The 12962-nt window shown below is 45.7% G+C and overlaps 1 protein-coding gene across 1 annotated transcript in view; it reads left to right on the top strand.

Moving 5' to 3' along the window:
* The window catches only part of dennd5a (DENN/MADD domain containing 5A), a gene marked incomplete at its 5' end in the record, with an annotated part of 28860 nt that overhangs the window by 238 nt on the left and 15660 nt on the right, over positions 1-12962 (top strand). The window contains 9 exons of the mRNA XM_080840448.1: positions 3460-3531; positions 4967-5076; positions 7129-7771; positions 8889-9076; positions 9331-9633; positions 9862-10083; positions 10709-10943; positions 11178-11328; positions 11452-11599. Coding sequence (XP_080696574.1) covers positions 3460-3531; positions 4967-5076; positions 7129-7771; positions 8889-9076; positions 9331-9633; positions 9862-10083; positions 10709-10943; positions 11178-11328; positions 11452-11599 — 2072 coding nt within the window. The remainder of the gene's footprint in view (positions 1-3459; positions 3532-4966; positions 5077-7128; positions 7772-8888; positions 9077-9330; positions 9634-9861; positions 10084-10708; positions 10944-11177; positions 11329-11451; positions 11600-12962) is intronic.

Below are 12962 nucleotides of genomic sequence, written 5' to 3'. Positions count from 1 at the left end.
CATCGACTGCTGTTCTCATCTCAACTAGGCAAGTACGCGTCACGGGGTTGGCTTCGCTATCTAAACAAGATCAGATTAATTTGAAATGTGTTCTAAGGCATATAATTAACAAGTAATTGTGTTTGACTGAAATGGAATTTGAAGGAATGCGATTTGGTACCTGTTAGCCTCATATGGCAAGGTGAAATGATCATGTATTTTTTGCGACGCGCAGAACAGTAACAGTGTAGCACGACGAGGTTTAACCTTTCAGCAGTCGTAGATAGGGTGAGAGGAAAACAGAATAGACACGGCGACATGCTGCATCCATGATCTAGTTGGTTTGAGTAGCCTAGTTGGGGTGACATCTCGACCCCCGTATCGTTCAAAATCTCAGCTCGCGTCAGTAGGCCGGAGCCTTAAGTCTTGCGACGTGCTGCTTTGTAAACATTCTGTAGGCCAAATTGTCCAGGCTAGTCTGTAGTTGACAGTCCTAGGTAAGTAACTGGTTAAAAGACCACAGTCCTCTCGTCGCAGTGCTCGTTTTTACTGAACAGTGAACGCAGTTCAGTTTTGCACTCTAACCTAAACCACACGGGTTTTACCGAGCCCCTTCGGGAGAGTTGCATTGGCGGAAATAACACAATAACATGTGTGTTTCTCAGAAGGAGTTCGACGACACAATAAGGTTTGTGTTTCTCAGAAGGGGGACATCGAAACTAGCATCGGAAGTGCTGCTGCCAGTGATTTACAGTATGCAGACGCTATATACATATAATAATAATAATAATAATAATTCATTTTATTTTTAAAGCACTTTTCATTCAAAGGAATCTCAGAGTGCCAGAGTGTTATTATTATTAGTAGTAATATTATTATTAGTATTCATGGGAGAACAGATTAAATATGGTTCAGGGGGCGTGTCCTCTACAGAAGCATTTGTTTTACCATTGCACCATTAAAATGGACATCTTTCATTGGGAGAAACTCCCCAGTGTAACATTAACGAAAACGAGATGCTGCATCTCAAGGGGTCATCCTCCACACAATTCATTTCAAAATCTTAACAGAGTTATAAGGGGTTTATTTCACAGTGACATTAAATGTGTTATAAGGGGTTTATTTCACAGTGACATGAATTGTGTTATAAGGGATTTATTTCACATTGACATTAATAGTGTTTCATGGGGTTTATATCACCATAACATTAACTGTGTTTAAAAGGGGTTTCTTCCGAGGCCAGCAGTGTAGGTAGAGAGGCATTGGACTCATAATGCATCATGAGAGGAGCACTTACCGTGATGGGCCATGATGAATATCAGAGAATAGGATGTACTCCCTTTACAAGTGTGTAGGATGACCTACGGTGGCGGTAAGCAGCCATTGAAACGTGAAAGAGCCTGTGTTCTTCTCTAGAGCCTGTGTTCTTCTCTAGAGCCTGTGTTCCTCTCTAGAGCCTGTGTTCTTCTCTAGAGCCTGTGTTCCTCTCTAGAGTCCTTGCTCCTCTTTAGAGCCAGTGTTCTTCTCTAGAGCCTGTGTTCCTCTCTAGAGCCTGTGTTCCTCTCTAGAGTCCTTGCTCCTCTTTAGAGCCTGTGTTCCTCTCTAGAGCCTGTGTTCCTCTCTAGAGCTGTGTTCTTCTCTAGAGCCTGTGTTCCTCTCTAGAGTCCTTGCTCCTCTTTAGAGCCAGTGTTCTTCTCTAGAGCCTGTGTTCCTCTCTAGAGCCTGTGTTCCTCTCTAGAGTCCTTGCTCCTCTTTAGAGCCTGTGTTCCTCTCTAGAGCCTGTGTTCTTCTCTAGAGCCTGTGTTCCTCTCTAGAGCCTGTGTTCCTCTCTAGAGCCTGTGTTCCTCTCTAGAGTCCTTGCTCCTCTTTAGAGCCTGTGTTCCTCTCTAGAGCCTGTGTTCTTCTCTAGAGCCTGTGTTCCTCTCTAGAGTCCTTGCTCCTCTTTAGAGCCGGTGTTCCTCTCTAGAGCTTGTGTTGTTCTCTAGAGCCTGTGTTCTTCTCTAGAGCCTGTGTTCCTCTCTAGAGCCTGTGTTCCTCTCTAGAGCCTGTGTTCCTCTCTAGAGCCCGTGTTCCTCTCTAGAGCTGTGCTATTCTCTAAAGCTGCGTTATTCTCTAGAGCCTGTGTTCTTCTCTGGAGCCTGTGTTCCTCTCTAGAGTCCTTGCTCCTCTTTAGAGCCTGTGTTCCTCTCTAGAGCTGTGTTCTTCTCTAGAGCCTGTGTTCCTCTCTAGAGCTGTGTTATTCTCTAGAGCCTGTGTTCCTCTCTAGAGCTGTGTTCTTCTCTAGAGCCTGTGTTCTTCTCTAGAGCTGTGTTATTCTCTAGAGCTGTGTTATTCTCTAGAGCCCGTGTTATTCTCTAGAGCTGTGTTATTCTCTAGAGCCCGTGTTATTCTCTAGAGCTGCGTTATTCTCTAGAGCTGTGTTATTCTCTAGAGCTGTGTTATTCTCTAAAGCTGCGTTATTCTCTAGAGCTGTGTTATTCTCTAGAGCCTGTGTTCCTCGCTAGAGTCAGGATGAGAAGTTCTACCTCTGAGAGTTGTCACATCACAGAAGCTGCAAACTGTCAAAAATATAAATATCTAAATCGTCAAATGCTGCACATGCTCAGAAACACACCAGGCTACTAGGGTTAGGGTGAGGGTTAGGCTAAGTGAATAATAATGATGAAAATAATAAATAATTATCAGAGAATTACAAGCAGGTGTGTGTGTGTGTGTGTGTGTGAGTGTGAGTGTGAGTGTGAGTGTGTGAGTGTGAGAGAGAGACACACACACACACACACACACACACACACACAAGCAGGCTGGACGTGTGTGAGACAAGCAGGCTGGAGTGTGTGTGTGTGTCTGAGAAAGAATGAGATGCCTCTGTGTATTTGTGTGTGTGTGTGTGGGTTGGAATGGATCATGTGTGAATCATGAGGCTATCAGACCTTTGCTCAACCTGCCTCCAGCCAGTTAAAGGGGTTACCCAATCAGGAGCTGCCCATAGTGTGAGGGGTTACCCAATCAGGAGCTGCCCATAGTGTGAGGGGTTACCCAATCAGGAGCTGCCCATAGTGTGAGGGTGTGTGTATGTGTGTGCGGGTGCACGGATGTATGTGAACATGTGCACGGATATGTGTGTGTGTGTGTGTGTGCGAGTTTACGGTTGTGTGTTTGTGAGTGCACGGTTGTGTGTGTGTGTGTGTGTGTATACGTGTGCATGGATGTGTGTGTGCACGGATGTCTGTATGTGTGTGTGTACATTTGCACGGATGTGTGTGTGCATGGATGTGCGTGTGCTTGTGTCAGTATGTTTGTGTTTGGAATTACACCAGTATTGTCAAGTGTGTGACAGTGATTAATGACGCTGTGTTGTGTGTGTGTGTGTGTGTGTGTGTGTGTGTGTGTGTGTGTGTGTGTGTGTGTGTGTGTGTGTGTGTGTGTGTGGTTTATGATTAATGATGTTTCTAATGTGTGTGTGTGTGTGTGTGTGTTTAGCTCTATGCGAGTATATAAAGGCCTCTAGACACAGAGATGGTGCCAAAGGAGAAAGCTTGGGTGCAGATGAAGGTAACCATGACGATGACCTTGTTACTTGATCTCCGCTTGTGGCCTTTAACCCTTCAAACTCCTGGCACAACCCTTTTCATGCTTTCACACACACATACGCACACACATATGCACACACGCACGCACATACACACACACAACATTAAGTCATTTAAACTAGGGATTTTAAATTGCGATTGTAGTCACTGCTTTCATTCAAAGACTCTAAGAAATAGCTTGCTCTTAGTTATGTTGCATGCTCTTACACACACACACACACATACACACACACACACACACAAAGAGTTTGCACTGCTTTTACTTTATGTCCAAACAGAAGCTGTTCTTCTCTGGGTGACGGGAGTGCTTCTCTCTTTTTCATTCCCCTTTTTCTCCTCTCCTCTCCTCTCCACTTCCCTCTCCTCCTCTCCTCTCCTCCTCTCTCTCCTCCAACCCCTCCCCTTTTCTCTCCTCCTCTCCTCCTCGCCCCCTCCTCTTCTCTTTTCCTCTCCCCTCCTCTCTCCTCTCCTCTCCTCTCCATCCTCTGTTCTCCTCTCCTCTCCTCTCCATCCTCTCTCCTCTCCTCTCTCCTCTCCTCTCCCTCGTCTCCTGGTGCCAGTGTTTTGAACACAGTTGCCATGGTCACTGGCCTTGCTTTGATTTCTGTGTTCCGTATTCTTCGCTACTCTGAATGCCTGACCAATCACCTGCTACTCTGAATGCCTGACCAATCACGTGCTGCTGTGTGCCTGACCAATCACGTGCTGTTCTGTGCCTGACCAATCACGTGCTGCTGTGTGCCTGACCAATCACAGAGTGCTGAATGCCTGACCAATCACAGGGGTCCTATGTCTCTGATCAATCACGCGCTGCTGAATGCCTGACCAATCACGGGCTGCTGTGTAGCTGACCAATCACACGCTGCTGAGTGTTCCCTGTGTCTCTGTGTTTTTGACTTTCTGTCTGTCTCTATTTATTGATTGATTGATTGATTGACTGACTGACTGACTGACTGACTGATTGACTGATTGACTGACTGACTGATTGACTAATTGATTGATTGATTGATTGGGGTGTATTTTTGTCACCTTGGGTGCCTGGTCATGTGCCTCTGAAACCTCCCTTAACACATCTTTCTTTATTTCTGTCTTTCCCCTTTCTTTCCTTCCTTCTCCCTTTTTCTTTATTTCTGTCTCTTCCTGTCTCCTGCTTTCTTTCTCTCTTTCCCCCTTTGTCTCTCCTTCTACCTGTCTCTTGCTTTCGCTCTCTCTGTCTGCCCCTCTCTCCATTTGTCTCTCTCTTTCTCTCTGTCTGCCTTTTGTCTCAATTTGTTTTTCTCTCTCTGTCTTTGTGTCATTTTGCTCTCTCTCTCTCTCTTTCTCTTTCTCTCTCCCTTTCTCTCTCCCTGTCCCTCTCTCTCTCTGTCTGCATTTGTCTCTCTCCATTTATCTCTCAGGGGAGAACTTTGAGCAGAGTCCCCTGAGGAGAACCTTTAAGTCCAAGGTTCTGGCCCACTACCCTGAGAATGTGGAGTGGAACCCCTTCGACCAGGATGCTGTTGGCATGGTGAGAACACACACACACACACACACATACACACACTCCCCCACACACACACTCCCCCACACACACACACACACACACACACCCACACACCCACACACCCACACTCCCACACTCCCCCCCCCCCCCCCCACACACACACACACACACACACACACCCACACTCCCACACTCCCACACTCCCACACTCCCACACTCACTCACTCACTCACTCACTCACTCACTCACTCACTCACTCACTCACTCACTCACTCACTCACTCACTCACTCACTCACTCACTCACTCACTCACTCACTCACTCACTCACTCACTCACACTCTCTCTCTCACACACACACACACACACACTCACTCACTCACACTCTCTCTCTCTCTCTCTCTCTCTCACACACACACACACACACACTAGGGCTGAACGATTTTAAGAAAAAATTGAAATTGCGATTTTTCTGGTAGAGATTGCGGTTTCGATTTCAACCACGATTTATTTTCTTTAAATCAAGTTTCAGTATAAATTAATACAACCAATGAATTCCATTAAGGTAATGCAAGAATGAAAACTTGCTGGCAACAGATTTCAAATGCAAGACTGTTTATTCAAGTACCTAAGAAAAAAGTCAAATAAAAAGGGAGCCCTCTTTCTTAAGTAAACTTTTGCTTCAATGGCTCATCAGGATCAAAATAATTGCACTTTTGTAAAATAACGTAGGCTACATAAAAATGATAAAATATAACAACAAAGTGGAGCAAAAAAGAGGTCTTACCTTAAAAGTAGTGCAAAGTGGCTCAAAGGAGCTAGCTTATGAACATCAGCAGCAGTTACAGAAATTCAACCCATGTACTCAGAAACCTGTGCTTCTTCTTCAAATAAAGTGGCAAGACGAAGTGAAACATAGTAAAAAAATAATAATAATAAATTAAGTTGTAATAATAAAATGACCCTACATTTTCCTCAACAACAAAAGATGTCAAAATGGTTACATATTAGTCTGAAAAGCCATAAGGATACCTCAAAACACAGTATTCATAACATATCATCTGTTGTCATATGATCAATGACGTTTTTTAACAGCAGACGTCAGGTGGTACTACCACATTAAGTTATTGCCCATGAATTCATTTGTAATTGGTAATTCATTTGCAGCAATATGCTTCTTAGATATTCCACTAAAAACAAAAAACAACTTTCAATCCGTAATAGTATAGTGGCATCAGTGGTTGCACCATCCTGATATCTGCTACAAAAACGTCATTGGCCCATTAGTAAGGGCTTCACAAATAGGGGGAACCGCATTTGTATCTCTCTGTTCCTTGGCATTCCGCAGTTAAACAGAAGCAAGCAGTAGCTTATTGGGAGGTTTCAAAGTTTACCCATGAAAGGGTTTTACCCCTAGGATAAATGGTTGCATTGCGCTAACCTAACAGTTGACCAGCTAACGACAGCTTGACAACAAACTTATCGGCGCTCTTACACTTGTACATTTGGAAACACACACACACACACATTGACATTGATTGTAGCCACTTTTCCACGACATGTTTGGCAAATCACCTGTTTCTGGTGTTCATCAGTGGCCTCAAATCCAAAATACTGCCAAATGACCGACGTGCTGTTTTTCTTTGACAATAATTGCGTCGGCTCTGCGTCTTCTCCCGCTTCAGCCATGCTTGAAGTTGAATGTCGAGCTACACTGATTGGAGTGGAGCAAACGTCACCTGGTCACGCGCAGCCTGCAGCTTTGTGATTGGTAGCTGACACAGAGCCTTGATTGAGCATGCATGGGAATTATTGACGAAATTATTAGGCTTAGGCTATTATTATGCACCAAGAAAAACCGCAGCTTTGACGATCCCAAAATCGTAATGCTTGAGATCGCGATTTTCGGTCGAAAACGATCGATCGTTCAGCCCACACACACACACACACACACACACACACACACACACACACACACACACACACACACACACACACACACACACACACACACACACACACACACACACACACACACACACAAGGTGTGTAACCTCTGCTATCCTGTGCCCCCTCAGCTCTGCATGCCGAAGGGTTTGTTCTTCCGGACGCAGCAGGAGGTGTGTGAGCCGCAGTTCCACACCTTCATCATCACGCGTGAGGATGGCTCGCGCTCCTACGGCTTCGCCCTGACCTTCTTCGAGGAGGTCCGCTCGCCGCAGATCTGCAGTGCCATGCAGACCCTCTACCACATGCACAACGCCGCGCAGTGCCACCTCACCCAGCAGGACACGCCCCCCCCGGCCCCGCCCGAGCGCCCCGGCCCCGCCCGCCTGCAGCGCTTCAACTCCTACGACATCACGCGCGACACGCTCTACGTCTCCAAGTGCATCTGTCTGCTGGCTCCGCTGGCCTTCCAGTCGGCCTGCCAGAAGGTTCTGGAACAGCTGCATCGCGCCGCCACCTCCCCCCAGCCCCCGCCCCTGCCCCTGGAGAGCTACGTGTACAACGTGCTGTACGAGGTGCCGCTGCCCCCTGCTGGACGCTCGCTGCGCTTCAGCGGCATCTACGCGCCCGTGGTGTGCCAGAGGCCCAGCACCGCCGAGCTGCCGCTCTTCGACTTCCCCCTGGCCGACGTCTTCCTCCTCCTGGGCGCCGACAACGTGCTGCAGCTCTTCACCTGCGCCTTGCTGGAGATCCAGATCCTGCTCTACTCCCAGCGTGAGTCACCTCCAACTTCCAACCCAGGACGGGGATGAAAGGGTGCTGATGATGATGATGATGATGATGATGATGATAGGGTGATGATGTTAGGGTGATGATGGTGATGATGATGTTAGGGTGATGATGATGATGAGGATGATAGGGTGATGATGATGAGGTTAGGGTGACGATGATGATGATGTGTGTGTAATATGATGTGTGTGTGTGTGTGTGTGTGTGTGTGTGTGTGTGTGTGTGTGTGTGTGTGTGTGAGATGATGCTGATGGTGTGTGTGTGTGGCTGTTAGATGATGATGTGTGTGAGATGATGATGTGTGTGTGTGTATGTCTGATGATGATGTATGTGTGTGTGGGTATGAGATGACAATGTGTGTGTTAGATGATGATGATGATGATAGTGAGTGTGTGAGATGATGATGATGATGATGAGGAGGATGATGATGGTGGTGTGTGTTTAAGATGATGATGATGTGTGTGTGTGTCAGATGATGATGATGATGATGATGTGTGTCAGATGATGATGATGATGATGATGATGATAGTGAGTGTGTGAGATGATGATGATGATGATGATGGTGGTGTGTGTTTAAGATGATGATGATGTGTGTGTGTGTCAGATGATGATGATGATGTGTGTGCCAGATGATGATGATTGTGTGTGTGTGTGTGTGTGTGTGTGTGTCAGATGATGATGGTGTGTGTGTCAGATGATGATGATGATGTGTGTGTGTGTGTGTGTGTGTGTGTGTGTGTCAGATGATGATGATGATGGTGATGTGTTTGTCAGATGATGATGATGATGATGATGTGTGTGTGTTTGTCAGATGATGATGATGATGATGATGATGATGATGTGTGTGTTTGTCAGATGATGATGATGATGATGATGTGTGTGTGTCAGATGATGATGTGTGTGTCAGATGATGATGATGATGATGTGTGTGTGTTTGTCAGATGATGATGATGATGATGTGTGTGTGTTTGTCAGATGATGATGATGATGATGATGTGTGTGTGTCAGATGATGATGTGTGTGTCAGATGATGATGATGATGATGTGTGTGTGTTTGTCAGATGATGATGATGATGCTAATGGTGGTGTGTGTGTGTTGTAGACTACCAGCGGCTGATGACGGTGGCAGAGAGCATCACGGCGCTCATGTTCCCCTTCCAGTGGCAGCACGTGTACGTGCCCATCCTCCCCTCCTCCCTCATGCACTTCCTGGATGCCCCCGTCCCCTACCTCATGGGCCTGCAATCCAACGGCTCACAGGACCGCTCCAAACTGGAGCTACCGCAGGAGGTACACACACACACACACACACACACACACACGTACACGTATACACACACACACACACACACACACACACACAGTTTTAACTGACCTATGCCAAAGACGAATGTTAATACTGTGTGTGTGTGTGTGTGTGTGTGTACGTGTGTGTGTGTGTACGCTAGGCTAACCTGTGCTTCGTGGACATTGATAATCACTGGTGTGTGTATGTGTGTGTGTGTGTGTGTGTGTGTGTGTGTGTGTGTGTGGGCGTGTGTTAGGCTAACCTGTGCTTCGTGGACATTGATAATCACTTCATTGAGCTGCCGGAGGACCTACCTCAGTTCCCTCAGCGGGGGGAGTTTCTGCGGGAGCTGACTGAGGCGCTGCAGCGCTTCAACCTGCCACCGGAGGGCAGCGCCGCGCCACACCCGCACCCACACAGGCCACGGCCACGCTGCCACGAGGACAAGCGCAATGGCAATGTGGGCGTGGCTGCTCTGGACTCCGCCCTGCTTCGAGAGAATGCCACCATTGCACGTCTGCAGGCGCTGGTCAAGAAGACCGGCATCAGTCTGGAGAAGGTCAGGAAACACACACACACACATGTATACACACACACATATATACACACACGTTGCACGCACACACACACACACACACACACCACACAAAGATGTGCAAACACCACACATCAACGTTTGTATAACATCGGTGTGTGTGTGTGTGTGTGTGTGTGTGTGTGTGTGTGTGTGTGTGTGTGTGTGTGTGTGTGTGTGTGTGTGTGTGTGTGTGTGTGTGTGTGCGCTCAGGTGCAGGTGGACAGTAAAGAGGAGGTGTGTGACAGTAAGGACGCGAGGCTGCAGTGTGACTCTGAGGAGTGGTGGACGCAGCGACTGAACATCCAGGTGCGCGAGGTGTTCGCCAACCGCTTCACCCAGATGTTTGCTGACTACGAGGTGTTTGTCATCCAGCCCAGCCAGGACAAGGAGGCCTGGTTCTCCAACCGAGACCAGATGCAGAACTTTGACAAGGTGACTCTCTCTCACTCACACACACACACACACACACACACACACACACACACTGTCTCTCTGTCTCTCACACAAATGCACACACACACACACACGCACACTCTACTAATATTATATAGTATAGTTTATATTATATAATATAATATAGTTTATATTTATAGTATAATTAATATTATATAATATAGTATGGTTTTATATTTATAATACGTTAATAGTTATATTTATATTATAGGATAGTTTATATTATATAATAGTATAGTTTATATTTAAAATAAAGTAAAGTTTACTTTTATCATAAAGTATAGTTTATATTTATAAAATAGTATAGTTTATATTTATAATGTAGTATAGTTTACATTTATAATGTAGTATAGTTTATATTTATAATAAAGTATAGTTTACATTTATAATAAAGTATAGTTTATATTTATAATACCTTAATAGTTATATTTATAATAAAGTTTAGTTTATATTTATATCAAAGAATAGTTTGTATTTATAATACGTTAATAGTAAAATGTTCATAGTTTCCTATCCCCTGTGTGGCAGACCATAAAGCAGGGGATGTCTGTCATTCTAGCCACACCCACCATTTCCTTATATGGTTTTCCTGTCCCGCCCCTAGGCCTCCTTCCTGTCGGACCAGCCGGAGCCATCCCTCCCCTTCCTGTCTCGTTTCCTGGAAACGCAGACGTTCGCCTCCTTCATCGACTCCAAGATCCTTCACCATGACGACGAAGAACATGCCCACGCCCTGCGCTTGTTTGACATGCGCGTGGACAGGGTCCGCATGCTGAACGTGCGCACGCCTACACTGCGCTCGGAACTCTACCAGAGAGCCACACACATCGAGGACGCAGGTGTGTGTCTGACGGCCAGCATCTCACACATCCATTATACTCCAGCATGGACGTGCAGTATAGAATATCAACACAATACAGCATTCAGTACCTTATTGTGTCTGTGTGTGTGTGTGTGTGTGTGTGTGTTTGTGTGTGTGGGTGTGTCTATGCTGTATGTGTGTGTGTCTGTGTTTATGCATGTGTTCTCGTGTGTGTGTGTGTGTGTGTGTGTGTGTGTGTGTGTGTGTTAAGAGAGAGCCATCGAGGCTCGTCTGAGGAAGATAGACCACACAGCACTGCACCCTCACCTGCTGGACATGAAGATCGGCCAGGGGCGCTACCAGCCCGGCTTCTTCCCACGCCTACAGGCAGACGTGCTGTCCAGCGCTCCCAGCAGCAACAAGTACACACACACTCATTATCACACTATCATACACACACACTCACTAACTATCACACACACACACACACACACACACTCACTATCCATATGTGTGTGTGTGTGTGTGTGTGTGTGTGTGTGTAGGTGGGCAAAGCGCAGTGCTCCTGCTCAATGGAGGAGGCGTGACCGTCAGAAGCAGCATTCAGAGCATCTCTACCTGGACAATGACCAGCGAGAGGTCAGAGGGCATTGCCATGTTTATGTGACCTCATCAGCTCTATCTGTGTTTAGGGTACTCTCCGGTAGGGATGGCTACGAGCCTAAGAGCAAAATGATAGACTGCAGAATTGATCAGTGACCCTAGTATTGGTTAGTGACCGTAGTACCGATTAGTGACCATAGTTTTGATAAGCTTATAGTGAAATCATTGAGTTTATATAGTGACTTTACTGTTGTAAACCTACTACTGCTGCTCCCGAAACAACATTTAGTTAGACTTCAAATATTCAATATTAATCATGTTTTGAATTTATTTGTTTTATATTTTTTAGGGTTATCTTTTAGTGGTAGGGTTATCATATACGGTTAGAGTTATCATATAGGGTTAGCATATAGTGGTAGGGTTATCATTAGGGGTGGGAATCTCTTGGCACCTCACGAGTCGATTCTGATTCAGAGGTCAACGATTAGTTTCTAAACCGATTATCGATTCTAAACCGATAAAACGATTATCGATGCATCTCAATTTTTAAAACATTTGAGTTTACTACTCAGAGTCTCAAATCACTTCCTACTTTGTGTGAACAGATGAATTACCTTCACTATTTTTGTATTACAGAAAAAGCTTTTCCTTGTCACAATTATGACTTTCTATGAAAAATGCAATAATCGATGCAGCTTGCATTTCAACACAAAACGGACGTGTTAAAATATGTATATATTTATTTTGTATCAGTTATCATATAGGGTTAGAGTTGTCATATCTGCATTGATACTGTGGCTGTTGCATGATTAACGGATCTTCTCTTGTCTGTCCACCTCTCTGCTTTCCTGATGATCCCAACCCAATAATACTCTTGCACTCTCTCTTCATGTCTGTTCACTCTTTCATTCTCTCTCTTTTTTCATTCAATTATCCTCATTTCTCTCTACCCCCCTCTCTTTATCTTTCTTTTTCTTTCTCGGTCTCCTTGTCCTTCTCTCTCTGTCTTTCTCTATTTTTCTCTGTCTCTCTCTTTCCCATCTTTCCATCTTCTCTTTCTTTCCCTCTCTTTCTCTGCCTCTCTATCTCTTTCCCCCTTCTCTGCCTCTTTCTGTCTCTGTCTCTCGCTTTCCCTCTCTTTCTCTGTCTCTCTCTGTCTTTCGCTTTTTTCCTCTTTCTGCTACTCTTTGTCTCTGTCCTCTGTCTGTGTGTGTTTGTGTGTGTGTGTGTGTGTGTGTGTGTGTGTGTGCGCGTGCGCGTACGTGTGCGTGTGTTTGTGTGTGTGCGTGTATGTGTTTTTATGTGTGCGTGTGCATGTGTGTGTGTGTGTGTGTGTGTGTGTGTGTGTGTGTGTGCATGTGCGTGTGTGTGTGTGTGTGTGTGTGTGTGTGTGTGTGTGTGTGTGTGTGTGTGTGTGTGTGTGTGCGTCTGTAACTCCAGCATGCTGAGTGTT

This window comes from Sprattus sprattus (assembly GCF_963457725.1).
Source record: "Sprattus sprattus genome assembly, chromosome: 6".
NCBI lineage: Eukaryota > Metazoa > Chordata > Actinopteri > Clupeiformes > Clupeidae > Sprattus > Sprattus sprattus.
This window is presented reverse-complemented; position numbering and strand designations above follow the sequence as displayed.